This window comes from Magallana gigas, chromosome 1, assembly GCF_963853765.1.
Source record: "Magallana gigas chromosome 1, xbMagGiga1.1, whole genome shotgun sequence".
NCBI classification, from domain to species: Eukaryota; Metazoa; Mollusca; class Bivalvia; order Ostreida; family Ostreidae; genus Magallana; species Magallana gigas.
This window is the reverse complement of record NC_088853.1, coordinates 74,400,670-74,424,331: the sequence shown is the minus strand read 5'-3', so window position 1 is coordinate 74,424,331 and position 23,662 is coordinate 74,400,670. Positions and strand designations below refer to the sequence as shown.

Genomic DNA, 23,662 nt, shown 5'->3' with positions numbered 1-23,662 from the left:
TCATCGCTACCTTTAATTGTAGAGAGTAGGCATCCTTCTATATTGAAAACAATTCCAAAAGTAAGACTCATAATAAGTTGTTTACTGAGGAAAAGGAAAAAAAATTGTATTTATTAATAATTCCGTATGATGTGATAATATCTCAATGATTTGTTTATAATCATAGTACTAGTGTATCACTGTATGCATACATAAAAACGATAAGTAATGCTTATATTTATTAGTGAAACAGGACAGATTTTTTATATTTAGATTATTTAGATACATGTACTAATCTTCATGCGGGGATCTAGAAAGGAGGGGGTCAGGGGATCTGGACCCCCTCCTCGGGAAAATTGGAGCTTATTAAATTTACATAGTAAAATTTTTTAAAATTGGCCTAGGACCCCCTACAGAAAAAATTAGCTTCGCTTATGAAGTTCTCTACCATAACCGCATTTTTACACAAAAGGGGTGAATAAACCCGGGTTTTAAACTATTACTGGTGGTGAAATACCTTAGGGTTCAAACGCATCAGGTGGAAATGCACCAGGGCAAACAAAATCACTTAGATCCGCGAAGCACACTGCATTATTACTAGTCTACTTAGATATTCTGTGTAAAAGAAAATACAAATAATTATTTAGTAAGGTAGGGAGAAGTGAACAAAGCATTTATTTGTATATAAGAGCATGTGCGTATGATTTTTATTTAGAACAGTTTGATGTCGCTAGGATACATATTTTCAGATCCTTGATTTGATTGGTTAATTTAGATATTGAATCTCGAATTTCGAATCTCGAATCTCGTATTTCGAATCTCGTATTTCGAATCTCGAATCTCGAATGATCCTTCTCGGCTTTCGTAAGAATACGCGTGTGTTCAATGGTGTAACTAAAAACCCACCGAAAAAACATTTTGGTTATGCTGTCCTTGTGTTCAAATATGACCAGTCACCCATATACCCACCTTTAAGTAATTGGTTATACTAACTAGTGTTTTAACGACTTTTCCATTGTTATTATAATATAAGCTGGTATGTATATTTATCTTTTATTAAAACGTCATTAATTTACATTGTCCCATTGAACTTGATTTTTAAACTGATTAATTTACAGTCATTCGAAAGAAAAAAAATAAAAGGATATGTTTCTTGGATTTCTACAAGACGGAGGGATTTGATGACTATAGGTCTTTAATCTACAAACCTTTAAAAATTGTAAATAATTTTATTACTTTAAGTATACCTGTAATCACGAGAAGAAATATCTCAAACGTCTATTTGAATATCAAAGAAATTTTACCATGGAACATCACCTACCTTGCGATCTTTATTATTTATTTTAAATTAAAACATCGAGAGCATAGACATGTATAAGTATACGTAAGGTGAAATGCATTGTTTGGCTTAACATTTGATTATAAACGCTCAAATATAAGGATGGTGGGTCCCGGTGACCCCATAGTCTTGAGTATTATATTAGTATCTTTCTACAAATGAATATTTAAAAACAAAATTTGGTGTTATGACATAAAAATTTATTCTTAAATACACAGTTGTGGAAAAACATTAAGTATGATCGATGTATATATTCTGCTTGAGAATTCGGGTAATTTACATTTAATGAAAAGCTTCTATATAGCTTAGCTGTGGGAATATTCATCTCTTAAATTGTTTTATTTCATTAGCAAGTAATTATTTAGATAAATCATATAGTTATTCCTTTTTTATCTACAGTAACCAAATATTTTCGTCAAATGCATCAAAGTTAACGCATGTATTTCGAATTTTAAAGATGAATAGGAAAAGGCTTGCTCAAAAATATCAAATGACGTTACTCAAGATGAATCAAAGTACTGAGAGTACTGAAAGACGGGGTCTTGAAAGTTTGAATTATTTTGTAATTGTCCTGTATTTCCTCGAATATGCTTCCAAAATTTATGAGTTTGAATTAGTTGTTACAATCTATGTTCATTTGGCTTTTTGCAATTGTCTGATACTTTTTCTAAATTTTACTCAATCCCGGCCTTTATAATTGTAGAAAATTGACACAACGGTATATTATGTAAGATAAGACCCCAAGGAAAATTTTTAAAAATTACTACTAACCGTGAAATCAAACAAGTATATCAAAGTAGATAATTTTAATCATTAGATTTATTCAATTTTGTGATCCAAGGGAAAATCAACAAGTCGGGCGGTATCCGTAATAAAAGTTTTATGAAAACCCCAAAAACTCTTAAACTGCTGAATTAACAAACAAAGTGAACATTTGTATACCGATAACAAACACAGGCACCTGACGTTAAAAATATATTTTTTTTTACAATAAGATTCAAAGAACTTTGACAATAAAAAAGATTTGTCACGGTCGCTATTTTGATTTTTAAGACCGACTTATCTGACACGATTGTCTTCATTTGCGATTCATGCAAAATTAATAGGTAAAAATAAATCCGTTCGCTACTTACTTTTTTGTGTAAACTCGTGCATCATCTAAACGAATTACGATCCAACCGTTCCTTTCATGAAAAATCACACTCCTAAAATCAGAGACATAAACTAGAGCAGAGCTCGTGGCCAAGCCACGAGTAGGTCTGCCGTTGTTTCTGCGGATTGAAAGTATATATGTGATATGGTGTCAAACGATTATAATGACTAAACTTTCAGTTCTGCTTTTGTTATAAAAACTTGTTGTGATTGAAAGCCTATATAAAACATGTTTTGAAAAAGAAACCAAGAAAATGTTTTAGGAAATCAATTGTCGAAAACAGTTTGTGTAATTGTTTCAAACATTCTTTAAAAAATGTTTAATGGCGAGTTAAATTTGCAAAGGGTAGCAAGCATTGTTATATACAGTATGTACTCATGATTCATGTCAGGAATTGTATTTTTTTTTAAACCGAACCCGCCTACAAAACACGTAACCTTTTCTCTAAGATAACTTCTTTATTTAAATCTTTTTAAATTTGTGAAGACTATGTGCAAGTTTAGAATTGTTACGTGCTAACAAAATTTAGTAATTAGTCAATATTGATGGTATCTCTGAACTTTTCTATAGGGAAATGTGTGTCGTCTGATATTATTTAATGATATGAGTAGACTTGGACATTCAAAATAATATATAATCAGCTAAAAAAAAAAGATCAGCGGGAGAATTTATGCAAAAACGAGCATCTAAATTTTACACCAGATGTTGCTGTTTCATAGAGACACCGCTATGTAACGTGAATTAAATAACCTTATTTACAGAAATGAACATTACTTCTCTCGACGATGTATAGTATGCAAAATCCTTATTTTTATGTCAGTTGGTGGACTAATTAAATAGAAAAAAACTTCAATTGCGCTTGCGTAAATTGGAATTCTGGAAAGGAATTAGACAGTCCGTGTTAGAGAAATTCGTAGAAGTTATGAAACTGGTGTTTCTAGATCAAACTGCGCATTGGTGTATTAAAAGACTATCATGGGTATCGTCTGTAGCCACGGTCCGGAATCTGTATGTGCAGTCATACATTGCAAGTACATCGATACACCTTTACCTCTCACCTACAGCCATACAAATGAGGGTGCAACCTTCATATACACATGCATAGTATTTTAGTTCTGGAAACTATTTTATCTTGTATTTTAATACATTGGGTATTCATTGTTCACCTAAAATTAGTTTTCCACTGACTGTAGCTAACATTGTCAGTAAATTAAGTTGCAATACAACCTCATAATACACAACTACAATTAAGAGGGTTTTTTTTTTTTATCAATTTTCATACAATTTGCAATAAATCCCCAATAACGGACTTAAGTGTAACTTTGAGAAGCGCATATATTTTTGGGGAGGCAGATATGTCGTTATATTATAGTCTGTAAGTCAAGTGAACTATCATGGTCTTTCAAAGAAATAAGGAATCTGTCGACACTTGCAGTACTTTGATGATTTCTATGGCGATCGACTGCATTGCATAATGTAGTCGTATTTCCAAAGAGCACAAAATTTTCTTTGACTTCCAACTTTCAATTATAATATATTATGAATTATTCTGTTCATAACTATAGAAGTTTAGCGTGTTCAACAGGTTAATTTATTAGCCACATTCTCAGGTTACGATTTCACATCTTTAACGTGAAGATGATTGACTTCGAATAATAGTCTTATTGTTTAGAAAAGCACCTTTCCAACTGTTACTCAATCAATCACATATGTTCTGAGTTGTGTGCGCTAAAGCGTCACAAGATATTCGGTCGCACGTGGCGATTGGAGTAACACAGACTGACCTAATAAACAAACGGGTGGGAAAGTGAAACACGTTGAGAAAATGTTACACATAAGAAGAAGTCACCTAAAATTATTTTCGACAGATCTGGATATCTTTTTGCCAATTTAAAACAAGTATTCCTTTTAAAGGAATGATCGGCAATAAAGATATATAGATAGCTAGAAGCAATCAACATGATCAGTTTGATGTAAAATAATTTAAAAAGTACTGTATTTTTACAAAATATAGAATATTTTGAATCTGTACACCATAATTTCATCATTATAAATCGTCAACAAATTTAATTTTGAAATAAATTTGGGGAAAGCCGTTCGTTAACTCCTTGTCTAGTTTTATATTTTTAACGTAATTATTAAATGATAATGTATCTTCTTCTTCTTCTTGGGAATACTGATTAGGGCTCTTCACGTAACACGTATACAAAAAAAGAGTTGTATTAAAATAATTTAATGCGACTGAAAAATCATTACTTGCTATTGAGGTCGCATTATAACGTAACCTTGTTTATAAATCAAGCCGTGTTTCTAGCTACTATTATGCAACATCAGTAGATCGAGGTCAGTTCATGGAGCGAGGTCAGTTCATCGAAGTCACCTGCATTACTGAATGAATCTTTCGATCGAAATTCTTAAGCGTGAGACAAAATGTGCATTCTTGAATTAACAGGTCGAACTGTATTTTATGTATGTTTGCATCTCTTAAAGCTGCTTGGTCCGATTTATTTGTTATTTCAGTATCAATTTTTTTTCCATACAAACCATTTATCGTAGAACGTTATGGACTTTCTCATATTTACACCAGCAGAATCAATCTCCTTTCAAAGTTAGAAATATTCAAAGTAAATAAAAATAATTTCTCTTTGGGCAAACGAAAAAACAATGTTTAGAAAAAGAAACCATTTGGTTTCGTCCCCAGAATGATTGGGGTCATTCAACACGCATGCTCTGCATCGATTGTTAAGAAAACAAACTTCAGAAATATTAGCGAACAAAACGTACACATGTTTATTTGTAATTTGTCTGATCATTTGACCTTTATTCAAAGCTATGACAAAGTCGTAATACAACCATACGCGCCTCGTCGTCAGGGGTGAAATTTAACATGAGGCGAAATAACGCGGTACCCTTTTATGTCGTTTGTTTTGTTAGCAATAATGTGTACGTATTTTTCTTCATTGAAATTTAGCTTAATTGAATGGGAAAACTACTGCAATGTCTATTATTATACATATACTAAGCATAACCATCGTTTAAAAGCGTGCATAAAATTTGATAAAAAATCGGACCAAGCAGCTTTAAGGTAAATGAATTGAAATACAACTGAGTAAAATGTTATATAAATACTAAAGCAAACTTCAAGTTTTTATAAGAACTACTTATGCAAGCGGAATGTATGCGCACGTGGAAGCATTTACCGGATGCCTTATATGGACACAATAGTGATCGGCCGAAGCCGATCACAAAAAATAAAAAATCCAGCCCGAGCACTTGTCAGCGGGGCGGGAGGAGGGGGACGCAGCAATGAGTTCGCTTCCACAATGAAACGAACAACCATGTAAAAGAAAAACTACAGAGTGATTGATATGTGACCGATATAATCTTATCTTAAGTTGTTTGAAACTCATGTGAATATTCTTTAAAATAATTAAATGCCTCAATTCAGGACAATTCAGGACATTCTTTTATCGTGCCAGCACTTACCGCAAACATGTAACATAGAACTTAAACCTTTATCATCTTAAACCCATATAATAGTTGAAAACATAATAAAATGTAGTTCTGTCCGTGCAAAATATGAAACATGAACGCGTGATAAGGTACATGTAGAAGAACACGAGCTGACCGCGGATCACTTGCCCACTCGCGCTGGATCTCCTCGGCCATATGCGAGGGATGATCATCATTTAATATTTGGGGGGGGGGGTTAAAAAAAATTTAGATATAAAAACCAACCTGTAATTAAGGTCTGACAATGTTTCCGATTTGGAGTAATATCGTTCATTAATATTCATTTACACTCAAATGTTTAATTAAATAAATACAAGATGAACAAACTTGTATAACATAAAATTACAACAGTACTTGTATTTATGGCTATATAAACACAAACACGTTCATATTCATTTAAGTGTGCGTTGCGGTGTGCGAATCTTGTGAATTAGATAACCGCTTACCGCTCGGTAGTGCAGCCGTGGCTGATCTCCTCAGCCGTGGACAAAGGATAGAGTACGTAAAGGTACAACGCTCAGACACACACAACACAGAAACCAGGAAGATTTGAAAAGTTTGCAGTATAATGACCATATTCAATCAAATAGAAATTCATTTATTAAAACTTAAAACCCACAATTCATCTATGTCTGATATTGCTTCAAGATATTAGATTTTTTTTTTCTCCCAAGAATTAAGGCAAGTATACTAGTATGTTGCAATTAAATTCGAATACCAATATAATTTCCTTAGTGTATACTATATAAGAGTGTGAAAATAAACGGATCTTCTCAGTATTTTTGTGATTTTCCCAAGTATATATTTCTATTTTTGAATTAAACTCTTCCCTGTTTTTCCTAATACAGGAACTGCTCACTAAATATCTTAAGAGATATCCACTTGGGGGCAGTGACTTTCCAGTTTTGTATTGGCGTCGTTTCTGACCTTTTCCTGGCATGTAAAATATCAAAATCGTTAAAAAGCCAGGAAAACTTAAGATATATATATATATATATATATATATATATATATATATATATATATATATATATATATATATATATATATATATATATATATATATAACTAAATTCTATGTTGAAATACTCTCTTCATATCCGTGTAAATTCTTACTTCTTTCTTTTATATTCATATCGTTCCTTACAACATAATTATACTTTATCATCGCATGCATGAATCACTATCTGAGTCCAATGAGAGAGAGAGAGAGAGATAGAGAGTCATTTGACATTAACACAATTTGTTGATAATTTTACCAATTACACTGGATTTATCGCCTATGTTGCTCAAAAATTCATAAGTTATAGATGCAGACACATCTCCATGCTTGCAGATGAAGAAGGTAATATGTACATGTAAATAATGTGTTACATTTTGTTGATGAATAATTAATCTGAATACATGTACAGTTTGCCCACATGCCAGGACAATTTACATGAATTACCGTTCTCTGTCTTTCTCCAGAGACGTAAAATTTCATCGATCGGCTTTTGGAGCATACTCCAAAAAGTACTCAGCGGAGAACGTACTCCAAAACTTTTATAACCTCGGTTTTTAGAGCCGTACTCAGTGGAGCACATACTCGGAGTACGGAGTACGAGTTGGAGTAAGTATGGAAAAAGTTTTAGAACCTCGGGGCCTGATCTCAATCATAAGATTAGTACAGATTAGCTTTGTATAGATTAGCTTTGTACAGATGATCTTTGTACAGATTAGCTTTGTACAGATTAGCTTTGAACATATTAGATTTGTACAGATTAGATTTGTACAGATTAGTACAGATTAGCTTTGTATAGTTTAGCTATGTATAGATCAGCTTTGTATAGAATGGCTTTGTACAGATTAGATTTGTACAGATATGTGGATAAGTTTTAAATACGACATGACGTGAGTTTCTTGTCAACAAATGTCCAAGCTTGTACTTAAGTATTAAAACTCAAATTTGATTTTAAGTCTTATTTTTGTGCGTATATATCATGGCATCGAACATACATTAATATTGTGTTGAATGATCTGCATACCGGGATTTTTTCTGATCATTATTTATTGTTCCCCAATTCAAACACCGTTACCAATTTACAAAAAGTATTGCTTTTTGTTTTTGTTTTTTGTTTTGCGTTGTTAACAGATGTGATCCTTGTTCTTAGTCAGAAGGTAAGGATTAAGTTATTCATATCTTGAGTTGAAACTTTATTTATTTTAAAATCACGGTTATAATTTTTAGTTGATATTTTACATTCTAACAATTATGTATTCTTAGCAAAATCCAGTAATATGAAAATAAACGTTATATAGAAATCTAATTTTTATGTTTTATATTGTGTACGTGACGAGATTCATATACATAGTTAAGAAAAACAGATGAATTACGTGTGGTGATAACGAAAAGTGTTCAAGGTGCAAAAGGAAATAACAAACCAGGTGCAGAGCAAATAAGGACCTTTAAAAAATGAAGTAGGATCAGGTGCCAAAGAAGAATAAGCATCCTCCGCCGACCGGTCACACCTGCCATGCGTCCAGTATCATGTCGTATCGGAAAAAAATGTCATTGTCGGGGAAACTGTCGTCAAAAAAAATCATGGTCGGGGAAAACGGGTAAAAAATCTGTAAACATTATGGTATTCAATCATTAATCCAAAGCAGAGCAAACATGGACCTTTAAAAAACCTCAAATACAATACATTGCGCACAAGTTTGAGTAGATACACGTGAATTATTATCATGAAACAGACATGGTTACAAGTGTATGTGGATGGTTAGATTCAGAAAATTGTTGAATTTCACATGCTTTGAAATTAAAAAAAAAAAGGTATTAATGTTTGTTATTCGTAGTACATATGCCCTCCATAACATATGGAGGTCTATTCTTTAATAATATGCGTCAATAAGTTTTGGTTTAATTAAAAAAAATGATTTGCAAGAATTTTGGACTGGAATATTAAATGTAACCATTAATTTTTTTACTTAGTCGTAAAAAGGAAAATTTTGATTGAAATGTCGGTTCGATGCACTAGATCAAAACGAATTTATATGATATCCTTATGACCTAAAAGATAAATATTATTATTTATTACATAATCAAAGGGATTTTGTTTTTTTTTTTTATTACAAATTCAATATTTTTGTCTATTTTGTATATGTATGTAGTTCTGCTTAGCTATTGAAACTGTTCTATTGAACTGCCGGTCAAAAGACTGCGATTTATTGGACCGCCGGTCAACAGACTACGATTCATTGGACTTGCAACGTATTTCAGAACGCGGGTATGTTAAGGCATCCCGGTTGATTGCTATGGTGGCATGGATCTGCCAACACTTGTCATACAATTATTATAATGAGTGATAATAATACATTTTGATTTTATAATGATTTTATCCTGTGGATGACTCTAACCGAAAAACTAGATTATTTTTACAATTTAGTGAAATTAATATTGCAATATTCTAGTTTAGAAAATAATATTAATATTGTATGTTAATTCTGGCCCGAGTCATTTTTCTTGTTCTGATAAAAATATAGTTACTCTTCTTGGCACATTAAAAAAACCCGAATCTAATTTTAATGTATATAATATCATAAAAAATAGTGAGTATTTTTTAAAACTAAAGTTTGAATAATTTTGTTCAAGATATGTATTTTTGCGTAGAGTATGTCTTTAGATACTAAATGATATATAAAGGTGGCATTAACATCAGCTAAATGTTAACAACAAATCACGTCGGTTCTATATAATGTATGATTTAATATTCTATTGTACAAGAAAGAAAAATCGTGCATGTTTAATTTGGTTAGAGCGATTCCTCTGACGTCGGTAACAGTGTATTCCTTACTTTGTGCAATGTGTAATTTTATTATGTATACGTGAGGTCTAGCATTTTTTAAACAGGTAACACTTATTAATAAGAGTAGGACACATGACATGACTAATGAGTTAATTGTTTGTCAAAACACATCATTGACTTAATATGCAATCACATGTTATGTTTGTAATATAAATCATTAATAGAAGTATTTTTCACAGATGCAGATACCTGTGCATTAGCAAACTTATTATAATATTTAAAAAGTAAAGTAATTTGGAAATGCATCTTAATCTTTTAGTATCATGATTAAAAAATCGCATTTTCCAAAATTATGTTGTAATAGTTCCTTGTAATTGTTATCTATTTTGTTTTCTTCGTGTGTTTAGGAACTGCATAATCATAGGATGTGAACAAAGCTTTAATTCATTACGTCTTGGTGTTCTATATATCACACCAGCATTAAATAATTGCAATGTTTACTAGGGTAAGAGGTTTAAAAGGGCAAACATTTAATATTAGATATATGACAGATTAAAAGTGCTCAGTTCTATGCACAATTTCTTTTATTTGCTACATTAAAATTAATCTGAAAATAAATAAACAAGAAAAAAAAATGGAAAAGAAAAAAATATATTTGGATAGACATTGATGGAAAAAGTGTTGCTTGCATCCATTACACCCTACGAATGTGCAGTGTTGAGCATGTCTCCTTGTGATTCACAGGAAACATGTTCTCAATTCTTCAAGTGTGACCCAAAACGGTTGTATTTCTATCGAAACGTTCTCATAGACAGGCGTTCAGTTATGTGAGAAAAGGAAGTTTTATTTATTTCATTGTATATTTATCTATAAAGCTTTACCAATATTCTTTGCGATAGACGTTTTACACTTTGCTCGGTTTTTGAGTTTAGTATGCCTTTTAGTTTGAGCATGCCTTTTTTATTAGCTTTGTATATCATTAACTGTGGACTTATTTCTCTTGTACAAGGTAAGTGAAATATATGGATATTCTTTATATATTGACACATCAAGGAAAGTTTATGCAAATTACTTGTGTCTTTCTTTTTATTACGACCATGATGACAAGGTATTCATATAAATCAAACAGTAAATAGTTTTCAACACAGTTGTGAACACTAGAAATGTGGGATAAAAAATATCTAAAACGATTTGTAAAATCTCTCTGCCAAGAAGGAATAATTTACACATGTGATGTTTTTGCAATCAATATTAACTATGTCTGTGTTCGGAATCTGTTTAAATAATTGCGAAGACCTCCCAATTTGTAGGAACTTGTGTCCTAACCATTTGTATGTGTATGGTATAAATACACAATAGAATATGGTCATACCAAATAAAAAATAAGGTTATATACAAGAGTTGCAGTATTTTTCTATTTTAAGGTCAATTAATTCAAATATCAACCATGTTTATGTCGGGAAAAGTGATTTTTAAATGGAGGCCGTCAAACTATTCCTTCTACGACGTCCTCATTACCACAGACACAACAAATAGAGGCTGGTTCCGTCTGACTGATACACAATACACTGTTAGGAATGTGTTACGGTATGACAAAATCACTATCAACGTAAGAACACCTCGATCAGCTACTAACAACATACTGACGTACAATGGTATACTATTTCTTTCTTTCGAAGTTATTATTTTAAGTTTTGAGGTATATAATTCGATTACATTTATTGTCAGTATATTTGGTTGAGAGTAAGACTGATATACAACGGTATTTTCTAACATAAATATTTAATGATTTCATGTAAATTTTATGAAAGTGGATCATTTGTTTACAAAGTATTTTAAAAAATAAATAAACAATTACAAGATAAGTTTTTTTGCTTTCAAATGTCCTTGAAGAGGTTGTTTACATTTTAATTTTCATATTTTAACAGAACGTTGAGTACCAACTCATTAAATGTCATAATTATGAAAACCTATATCTTTTTTATGAACAACAAAATAGTTTAAAAAGTATTTCTTAAAAAAAATTTCATTTGTCTGAATATGTCTATTACACACGATTTTCAAACTGAAAACAATTAATGCTATGCAATTTGTATCTATAAGCACTAATAAGCTTTAAAAAATTGTAAAGTGCACCTCGAGAACACCTGGATCAGCTATTAACAACATAAAGACGTACAATGGTATACTATTTCTTTCTTTTAAATTTATTATATAAAGTCTTGAAGTATAATTCGATGGCATTTAATGTCAGTATATTTGGTTGACAATAAGCAAGACAGTGAATTATATCGGTACTCTTTTTTATCACACAACTATTTTCAAGAATACAAAACATGTTTATAAATCATTGACTTCTAAGTACCTTGTTTTTTTTTTTAGAAATATTTCTTCTTTGTGCATATTATCTTCAAATGTTATAGAATTAAAAATGACAATAAGGAACCGCTAACCATTTCAGAAACGCATAAAGCAAAATTTAAATTTAAAGCAGAACAACATGGAACTCTAAAAAGTAATGAAGTTGGATCAGGTCCCTCGGAGGAGTAAACGTTCCCTGTCATCCGGTCGCAAAAGCCGTGTGCTCATTGTCAAGGACATACATAACAGAGTGTTAATATTTATCGAGCTTTCAAATTAAAATAAATGTTCTTGACAAACTAGGGCAGAGAAAATACATTTTAAGATATTAAAAAATAAAACTTATCTTGATGTAGGTTGCTAAATAAAATAAAGACTTGTACTTTCTAATACACAAATCTACAGTGTGTATTGATAAATCGAATATCAAATGATTCGGTTTGATAACATCCTCACTCAGTGGTTAAAATATCCGGCGTTAACCACTGAATCCACAAGTAACAGTGGATCTAGTGTCATAATCCACCGGGGTCTATTGTTCACATTTCAAGTTTTTAATTACATGTATAATTTTTACTTTAAATTGCATATTTTTTTTCGCCAACTTGACTTGTTCAATATTTGTTCATCATGCTTTCTCTTAAAATTGATTCAATGCTAATTTGAGGAAATATTTAAATGTGTAGTGAGCCACCTTAATTTATGTAAACTTATAAATAAACAGACTTAATACGTCTAGATTTGTACATAATTTAATTCTGGTTGTAAGGCGCTTTCTGATTGGCTAAATATATATTTTATATCGTATAAAGAATGTTGCCTACGTCATAGTAAGACTAACGTCAAAAACGTATCAATACGCCTGACTTTAGGTTTGAATTTTGTACAATTTTACGTCATTTTAAAGGTCAAATGACCGTTTCTATCTACAATGAAAAGTAAAAAAATTAAATTATAAGTAATGAATTCAATATTGATTAGTTTTATACGATATAAAATGGTTTGAAACAGTTAACGCTTTTTTATAAATCGCGAAGCGGTTTATAAAGCCTAAACTGTCCCAAATCATTTTATATCATATAAAACTAATAAATATTGAATTCATTCCTTAATTCAAAACCGTCTTTTTTATCTAGAGTAGGTCAATTACTTTTTATTTGCGATATCAGAATATGAAGGAATTTAAACATCGGATAATGTAAACATTCAATTCAGTATGATGGTCATGTAATTTTAAAGTTATGATAATTTCACTCAAGGCAACGCAGCAGTAGATAAAAAATAAGAATTGAAAAGAGACTTTTTAATCATCTAAAGCTTCGATTTCATTATAAAGTGTGTGAATTATTAGGATAATTTAGTAGGCTGATCACAACTTTGTATGTTGTTGTATGTATTTATATATATCACGTGACCTTCTTACTTAATTCATAAAGCTGATCAATATATTTTGTATTTTTTTCAATAAAAGAATAATGTATGGTATTTTAAATGTCCTATAATATTACCGAAGTCAGAAGAATAGCTCCATCCAAATAAAAGATACATGATTTATCTTTCTTTAACAATAAAATATTAAATCATACATACATATGAGACCGATTTGATCAGATTAACATCTACCTGGTGTTTTAGCCGAATTCATATATCATTTTGTATCTTAATATATACTCTACTAAAAAATTACCAATTTTGAACGAAATTATTAAAATAAATGTTTTAAACATATTTATTATTATTTATGATAGTGTATTCTTAAGATCCGTTTTTAAATGTCAAATTAAATTGTGTTTGTTTTTATTTTTGAATATTGTATTAATGATATTCAGTTTATCAAATGTTAGTCATTAACAGTAGATTAGGCTTGACATAAAACCAGGATTCTAAATGTAATAACTGAACAAAGTCGCATTTTATACGTTAATTCAACAAACACGTTGTTAGTGTACTGATTAATGTGAAAATAATTTTAATGCATATATTTCCCGACACAAAACATTTATTGCTAACTAATTAATGATATAGGGCGTGTATCAAAATATTTTGTTAATAAAAAGCTTCAAGAGGTAAAAAAAAAAAATGACAATATGTCAAATCAAAAAAAAAATATTGATTGGTTGCAACGCAAATTTGGATTGGATGGAAAAATAAGTTAAATTTGTATAACCTGGTTTGCACGTCACAAGACACGTCAAAACGCAACAACGTTAAAAACGTGTTTATCCGCTTGACGTTATGTTTGTGCTCTATTAATGGCAAACCAGATACCCAGGATCCGTGTAATATTGTGTTAATTATACTTTTAGGTGTTTAGATACAGTTTCAATTGTAATATGATTTATGTTATATACTAATTTTGAATATGTATTAATTTGTAGATATTTTGTATTGCTTAAAAAAGAGCGAATAAAATTCGAATAAAGAAGTTATAGGGATTTCAGAATAATTTTATCCTGAAAATGAAAAAAAAAGTTACGCAATAATGTTTCAGCAATTGCTTCAATTTCATTAATAGGACAATTTGTTAATTTTTATTATAGTTCGAATATTATAGGTATTTTATAAACGTTCTTATTGTAGTCATGAAAATCAAAACCAAGATAGGAGACAGAGTGAATGTATCATGGACGACGGCGTTCATTCCACGCTCTGGACGATACATTGTTTACCACACATATAGAGAAAATAGAACTATATTCAGTATAGGAAGCAGTGGAGTGAGTTATGGAGGAAATGCAATGTCGACAAAGTACACATACCTCACCAGACCGCTTAATTCCACTAACATCATGTTTGAGATAAGGGACATAACTCTGGATGATGCTGGATATTACAACGGTGGAACTAATGATGAAGCTGCGTGGTCAGGAGGGGGTGTTGTACTAATTGTACACAGTGAGTTGTCTCTTTGTTATGCATTAATGCAACTGCTTAAAACAATAGCTTTGGTGTTCAGGGGTAAAGTAAGCTATTTGTAGAAAATCTGGTGTGTAAGCAACATTTAACAGCCAGTCAAGTCAATAATGCAAAAATAAATGTACAAATGTGACAATTCCAAGCCTTATTGTAAGGAGAAAGATTTACGTGTTAGAAGAAATAATGGTCAAAACCAAGTCAAATATAATACAATACATATGATAATTTCATTCATTACCACGTATCTTAAAAAAAACAGTAAGTTTAATGTGGCAAAGAAAAAAAAATAGACATATGTTTTATTCAGACGTGTGTGCGTTATGTGACATCAATTATAAATTTGACAAAATTAAAAACAGTAAAATAAGGTCACATTAAGTTAAAGAATCTATTGATTCTTTTAAATTTAATAATAATAATAATATGCATATTCATGTAAACTAGACAAAAATATATTTTAGAAATAGAATTAAAACGATATTATTAATGTTAATATTAGAGGCATAAAGTGATATTCCACAAAAACAAAGAAAATAATAAAAATCATATTACCTGTATAATTATAAGCTTATTTGTAGTGTTTAACATTGTATTGAGGAGGGGTGGATGTTTGTGATTATTTTTAAACTTAATTGGTCTTCTTTAGAAGAAGAACTCTTTATAAAGATACAGAGAATACTCTAATTTACTTTTTCTTTTTTTAATTTTTGATAAAATGAGCGTATGAAGCCTTACAAATCATGTCTAAACTTAATTTAATGGGCAATTTGATGACCGCCCAGCATTCTTGAATAACAATTATGAATTTAAAAGTCGTTATGTTACCCAAATGCTGCATTTAGATATGTGTGCAGGTTCATTTATAATTACTTGAGTCTATAGTCTTTTAAATACGCTAAAATATTAAAATAAAGTGAAAAAAATAGGATGGAGATATATAAGAAAAATAAAATCATATAACCAATGATATAGTAATTTATTACATTTTTCCTATAAAGATGTTAATTCTTTTGAATAGAGAATATCAGATAAAGAGAATTATTTTGTTATTCTTATTCTAAGATTAGAATATCATTATTCTTTCTTGGTATTATTTTTACATAAAAAGATCTAATTAATATCTTTTATATTCTTCGTCCTAATTCATGGCAAGTTTTCAAATCAGAGCATTAAGAGAAAATCATCCATGTTGAGGTCAATAGCTAGAGATTGTTATGCTTAACGTATATTTCTGAATTTTCATACCAATTTTAGACAAACCTTCGAAGCCTAGAATCACGGGAGACCTTAACGTTGAGGTCAATGATACCATAACACTGACGTGTTCCAGTCAATCCACCTCAGCCCCTGACTACTACAAGCTCGTCACCTTGTCTTACACCTGGTTTGTCAACGAAACTAAAATAGATAGAGAAATCAGAGAGAATTTGATATTTTATGTAACTAGAAATCTTAAGTACAACCAATACTCGTGTACAGCAATAGAAGACATGGAGTCAGATAGGAGTGATGCAGTTCATATCAACCCTTTGTGTAAGTATGTCTTAGATTTTTAAAGTAGTTGTTTTAGTCAACTATGGGTTTTTTCATACTTCCGTGCTTTATATTAAAGACCAGTTAAAGAAGTCATTTAAATAAACATTCCACATTCATGACAATACTACCATTCATAATTAGATACAATGTACATGTATATCAGTTGCTCGATCGATAATTTAAACTTCAGTGAATTTTTCAATTTGAAGTCATATTAACTGCAGCATTGTATCTAACAAGCGGTCTCTCAGTTAAACCTGGTATTCTTATGATCAATATCAAAAACCCACACCCTCACTGTTTTAACAATCTGGTTAATTTTTTCTCGTAATAACGAGATAATTAACTCGTTATAATGAGATCTTTTCTCGTAATTACGAGATGAAAATATTTTTTAAGTAGCCCTATTCGTCTTTCATACTTTACTGTTCACATAATCAATAATAGTTATCTTGTTTTCAGATCTAGACAATTCTACTATATATATCAATGACGTATCGAGTTCTAATGTTGAAGTCAGTGAAACTGCGACATTGAGAATTTCGTGTCACGTGGATGGAAATCCAACCCCAGCAATACGTCTTAGTAGGGATCAGGGAGACACTGAACTCGATGAGAGACATGGGGCGTGGCTGAACTACACCATTAACACGGCTCAGTGTACCGACACAGACACGTACAGATGTACAGGAACATCAAAAGGATTCAACAACAGGGAAAAAGTGTTTACCATCAATGTTCCTTGTAAGAATCTTACGACACCGCTTTTTAAAAAGATAAACTAGTTTCTTATTTATGTTTATGTACAATATGCTTGAAAGAAACTAAATGAAATGCTAAGCGTGTTTTAAAATAGCAAACATCAATATATATATATATATATATATATATATATATATATATATATATATATATATATATATATATATATATATATATATATATATATATATATATATATATATATATATAATAAAGGAATTGTTAATATCGTCACAAAATTAACATGATATGTTTTAAACTATAAGCAATTATAAGCATTACATACTTAAAGAAAGGGTCTCTTAACACGGGAAGTTCAAATGATAGGTATAATTTTCAATTTACAGGTAACATCAGCTTTGATAGCGGAGGTAATTTCAAATCTACATATGGGTCAAAGAGTGGACTCGACACTACAGTAAATGTAGCTGTTCCAATCATTGCTAACCCCCATCCACAGGCATCTGAATTCACATGGGTCGGCCCTCTACATGAACCAGTGTCTGCTAGGACAACTATTTGCATAGGAGATGTGGCATACAGACACACAATAAGAAGCTCTTTACCTGTCAAAGATCGGAATTTTTTTGGAAGCTACACACTTTCGTACAAAGGGGAAATAATCACTAAAATAACAATAAACCCGGAAGGTAGCATCAAATTACATATTTTGATATAATCTATAGAAAACACATTTAGGTATGGTAGTTGGTTATCGTCATCGTCAACATAGTTCATGATTTGTATAACATTACGACGCCAGTTAAAGGATCTAGGCTCCCTAAATTTTGGTCCCTTCAAAATAAGTGATCTTAGGTCTTCGTATTTTTTCCATTTTTTTTACGCTACGCATGTTAAACTGTTACTCTTACTCGTGAGTTACGTCTTTCTAAATTCAGTGCATTATCATAAAATTAGCAAATAAAGCACGTTACAATATAACAGTTCATTCAACATAATGATACATGCAATTTTAGTTTTAATTTTATTTCATTGCCTGACCAAAAATGCATTACATCAAAAGCAGCTGTTATTGCAATAGTTTGTAAAATAACAAAAAAGGGAGAAACAATTAAATAAAAATGTAATTAAAAAACCACAAAACAAATAAATACAATCAGTTTCATTAAAATACTGCTGTGTTGTGAATCCTGTGTCTCAGCAGTCTAAATTTTTACCTGTGTCCATATATTAGCGAGCATCTGTTACTAGTAGTTTCAATACAGGTATCCTTCACTATCGGACTGTCTCAGGTAAATCTACAATGAAATTCAATGGCAGTGTTTTAAGTACGATATATGCATCAAACCTTCTGTATGATATAATATCAGACTGGTCTCGGCCCTACCGAGCCTCGAACCTGTCGGATATTTATTTGTTTTTTGCATACATAACTTTTTTTCGCCATATATCCATACATATCTATTCTTGTGTGAGATGAGTTGGTTGATAACTCAAGAGTTTTTCCAGACTAATTTTTCATCTTTTATTAACCATAAATCATCGTTCATGTTTTGCCCCCAGTTGGCGCCCTGTTCGCATCTTGCTAGCGCTTATTGTTTACCGTTTACAACTGCTCACCCGATTCCGTATATATATGCAGGGACCGTATGCTAATCATATATTTAAAATACTTAAAAAATGTCTGCCAGAACGTATATTACACTAAATTGATTCATTGGTATTTTTTCGATATAAGCTGGGCTATTTCTAAACATTGGTTTCTGTTCTCCAGTTTCAAACAGAGTACTTTTTAATTATTTTATTGTTGAACTAATTGTCTTAACGTGAATGAAGTCATTTGACTTTTATTTTCGATACAAGGTTATATATTTCGAAAATCGTGGTTTTTTTTAAAAATATATCTGAAAACAACAGGTACATCTAAAATTTAAAGTAAACAATTTCATTTTAAATAATAAAAATCATCAAAAGACATGAATGGTATCATTATTTTTTTTTAAGCGAAGATCACAATAATCATTAAAATGTGTTTTGCATTTTTAGATGATGAGACATCGAGACCATATATCGTTGCAATCTATCTGCTTTCATTTCTCCTGGGTTTGACCTGGCTAATCGTGGCATTGGTTGTAATATATAAAAGACGATATCACTCTGTTCATCAGAACAGTAAACATGGCGATGAAAGCATCCAACCTGAAGAAGCTTTGAATATGACACAACAATACGATGATGTACACGATATGGTTGCAGACCAACTTGGTGCGCATAATATGAGCCGAGATTACGATGATGTACAGTGTACGGTTGCAGAAGGAAACTACAAGAACGCAAATGGAGACAACACAGTATTAGAGGAAAGTTACACAGAACTAGGTCGACGTGACCCAGAAACTCCGTATGAGGAGTTAAAAGCATAAATAGTTGTACTGATAAAGGTTAAGGAAATCTAAAGAACGTTACATGTAAAAGACGCTCACCTGAAAAAAAAACCCTTTTTTCAATTTGTTTAATAGAGTAATATACAAACTGTCTTGATAATTGATATGATCAGTCCTGTATATAATGCTTTTTTCTCAAAAATATCAAATGCCAAACCCCTTTTTCAACTGGATTATTCCTTAGTCATATTTGATAACTGTTTTCTAGATAATTGCATGCATTAGTTTTACTTATTTCTTTATTATTACGTGTACTACACTCTTCCCTTTTTGTTTTTATTTTTAAGCTTTGTTGGGGAAAAAAAGTTTTATCTATACAATGATGTAATCTACTAATGTTTTTTTAGATAAAGCTTTTTTACCACAAAGTAAGACAAACACTATGCAATCTTTATAATAATGAAATCAAAATAAGAGACTATGACATCAATTCTCAACAATTAGCCAGTAGTGTGTTAGTTTAATTAAGTTTGTATAGATAAGCTTACAAAGTTAAATCACTGCATGATATATGATTTTCTCGTCCACCGGCTTCAAAGCTAGTCCTGTCAACATAAAATTCAAACATTATTTCGAGCCTCTAAAATTATGTGTATGAAAAAGTGCATATAACATATTTCCGTATTGATAGATTTACCAACCATGTATTCCGATCATATAATAAAGTTTCCTAAATTAAAACACCGCAAGCAAGTCATTGTGTTTTACAGATGTAGACGCTACAAGGCTTAGTCAGTAAATGAAGATTTAGTTATTTACATCTTGATATCAGTTGTTTTTTGTACAATCAGTTTTATCATTGCATGGTTAGATTGTTTTTAGAACAAGTTTTACAATAAAACGTGAATGTATTACGAGACATATATAGTAATGCAGAAGTAAACGTCATATGAATATCACAATTTTATGTTTTATTTTGCTTACATGACAAACTGTTCGTAGATAATAAAAAACAATTACTATAGAGGAAAATTTCTTAAAGCATGCGCAGTGATATGATTCAGTCCTGAATGTTTATGATTTTTTATATATAGAAGAGGTATGCATCTTTTTTTATTAAAAGAGAACAGTTGAAATTTTCTTGAATTACCATTAATTTACTTTTTGTCCTTCTTGCTGATTAATTATATTTCTTTGGTGTATCTACCATTGCATCCAAACTCTTCATTTACAAACAAACTCTACAAGACCTTAATATTGAACATTTGAAAGATAATCCCTCAACGTGTTTATGTTATGCTTCACCCTACAACTATAGTCCTGCCGGACACGTCATTACTTGTGATGTTTAAGTTATACAACAATACCCTATGTCAAATTTAAAATCTAGGGTTTTTGATATCATCGTCAGTTGTTTCTTCAATAAAAATGGAACTCGTAAAAATGCTTACCATGACATTGAAAATTAAAGTAAAATATTTTGTGAAAAACCACTCTGATTGCTCACACAAATACTCTGAAGTTGACATTTAAAAGGTGCTTGAGTTTTTGATAGACAGCATCTATGTAGGTCTTCCAACAGTCTGTTGGAGTTCTCATTGGTATCACTCGTGCCCCATTGTTAGCAGACATCATTTGTATTCTTATGGAGCTAAATGAATTCAAAAGCTTGTACGTGAAAACAATACATCAATTGGTGTGACCTTCGACTCAACATTCAAGTATACCAACGACGTTTTATTTCTTTAAAATTGTTATTTCCATACCAACGTAGACTCGATTTATCTTTACGGTTTTTGTTTTTCCGATTACGACAAAAAGCACACGGGGGGGGGGGGGGGGGGTGACCGGTCACCAGAGGGTACTCATTCGTCCTACAAATCGGATCCTGCCTCTATCTTTTTTAAAGGTCCGTGTTTTTCTACTTTGAGTTTGTATTTCGTTTATGGATTTTTTTAGATGGGTGACAGTTTGTTGTTGTCGTTCTTCATCCCTGTTAACTTGAAATAAAAAAAATACCACGGAGTCTGCGTCATCTGTTTCGTATTTTGATAGTTTACTGAAATAGACACTGATGGTAATCTAACAACAAAACTTAATGATGAACTTAAAGACTTCAATTCTGCTATAGTCAACTTTCCCTACCTATGTTCCAATAAATTTGCATATGGTGTTTTGTCTCTCAGTTTATTCGATACACAAGGACACTCTCTTTGTATGAACGGATTTTCCTAAGGCAAGGCAAGGTACTTACTAAAAAGTTGATAAAACAGGACTATCAACCGTCTCGTTTAAAGTAATCTTTTCGTAAGTTCTATGGTAAAAACCTCGTCAGCAAATACACTATTTTGCTGGGTCGCAGGCTGACCGACGTTATTCATACATAGCCATTGTTAGACTATAAATAATCACCTAATAGTCTACATACATTTTCGTTTTTCCTCCGACTACGACAAAAAGGACACGATGGGTGTGACCGGTCAGCAGAGGATGCTCCTCTATGGCACCCGATCCTGTCTCTATCTTTTAAGAGGTTTATGTTGCTCTGCTTTGAAATTGTATTTTGTTTTACGGATAAGTGTTTGACCGTTTTTTTTATTTTTATTTTTCATATATAGCAGTGGCATATATCATGATTTAATTACAAGTATATCTTTATTAGATACACATCAGTTCATTTTGATTTTTTTTTCCGAATGCATATATATTGAATTCTATGATTATTCAATTGATCTTTGAATAATTTAGTCTGCATTTATTCATTACACCTTAACTTATAGACAATTCCAGAGTTGCCAAAATTGTGATAATCAATTGATGACCAAATTAATGTTCTGTCCTACGCTTGTTTTGTGTTTTTGTTCGTTTATTGTTCGTATGTTGTTCAGTGGATTTCCCCCCACAAGTGGTTTTAAGCCTAATTTTTGACAAAAATGTAGACATCACTAAGTTTTACATACATCTTTAAACATTACATCTCCTCTTTGTAAAAGTTATTTTAAAATCTCTTATATTAATACTAATTCTATAATTTCTATCTATTATCAAATTATTATTTCATTCTATTATTTTTTTGCACTTTCCCTGATTGAACGGAACGTTAGAGAGAGATGTTGTTTTAATAAAATATTTCGGTGTAAATTGTTTTGACTGAACTCTCCATTTTGGCCTTTTAATTAAAAATATTTTAATGACAGAGAAAGAGTTGTATAATTAGTTGAATACTACAAATTCTTCTTGCAATTAAGTCGTTCAATTTTAATAGTCTTTTACTTGTTCATAGGGCCTCTTTCTATACGATGTAGTAATGCGAACATCAATACCAAGAATAACATAATGTAGTATTATTTGCATCATATGATTATGACAATAATGCAGGTGTAAATGAATATGAATTGATATTAAAAAAAAATACCATTTCAGTGTAGTTTACTTGCATTAATGGCATCTCTTTGGAAAGTTAAGCTGCTGCAATATTTTGAAGAACCTCAACAGGGATATTGATTTTTACTTACATATCAATGGATAAACTATGAATGAACAATGGTTTTTTATAGGCTGTGCAGTTCAACTGCTTTGTCGCATTATAAAATCACGTTAAAAACACTTATAATATATGTAACAAGCATCGTAGCGACAGCAAACTATTAACGTTCACTACACTACACTGTCAACAGATCATTCAAAGCTTTCAAAATAAACAAATTTAAATTTCAAGGACGTAGATCATGCATATGTATAGGTTCAACTCATCAGTTTAGGTTTTGTCATATAACCAATTTATATAATGGCTGTCAAGGCCTTTTTATCACAAAAGCTTATGTTAAGATTTGCTGCTATTTAAAAGCATTATCAATAAACAAACCATTAATCAAGTTAATCAATAAACAAACCATTAATCAAGTGGAGGAATAGAACCTCTCTATTTTTCTCTCTCTCTCTCTATCTCTGTATGTCTCTTTATCTCTCTCCT

At 31.0% G+C, this 23,662-nt stretch overlaps 1 protein-coding gene and 1 long non-coding RNA gene across 2 annotated transcripts; both read left to right on the top strand.

Annotated features, from left to right (window-relative positions):
* The first annotated feature begins 10,576 nt into the window (after positions 1-10,576).
* On the top strand, positions 10,577-15,019 carry LOC136274138 (uncharacterized). The gene is made up of 3 exons (XR_010712431.1): positions 10,577-10,778; positions 11,194-11,424; positions 14,711-15,019. It is a non-coding gene; the product is annotated as an uncharacterized lncRNA (long non-coding RNA).
* A 1,603-nt stretch (positions 15,020-16,622) lies between these two features.
* LOC136269714 (uncharacterized) lies at positions 16,623-20,801 on the top strand. The gene is made up of 4 exons (XM_066087812.1): positions 16,623-16,626; positions 17,045-17,326; positions 17,692-17,994; positions 19,352-20,801. The coding sequence occupies exons 1-4, from the start codon at positions 16,623-16,625 to the stop codon at positions 19,726-19,728; spliced, it is 966 nt and encodes a 321-aa protein (XP_065943884.1). The 3' UTR covers positions 19,729-20,801.
* Positions 20,802-23,662: the final 2,861 nt, after the last annotated feature.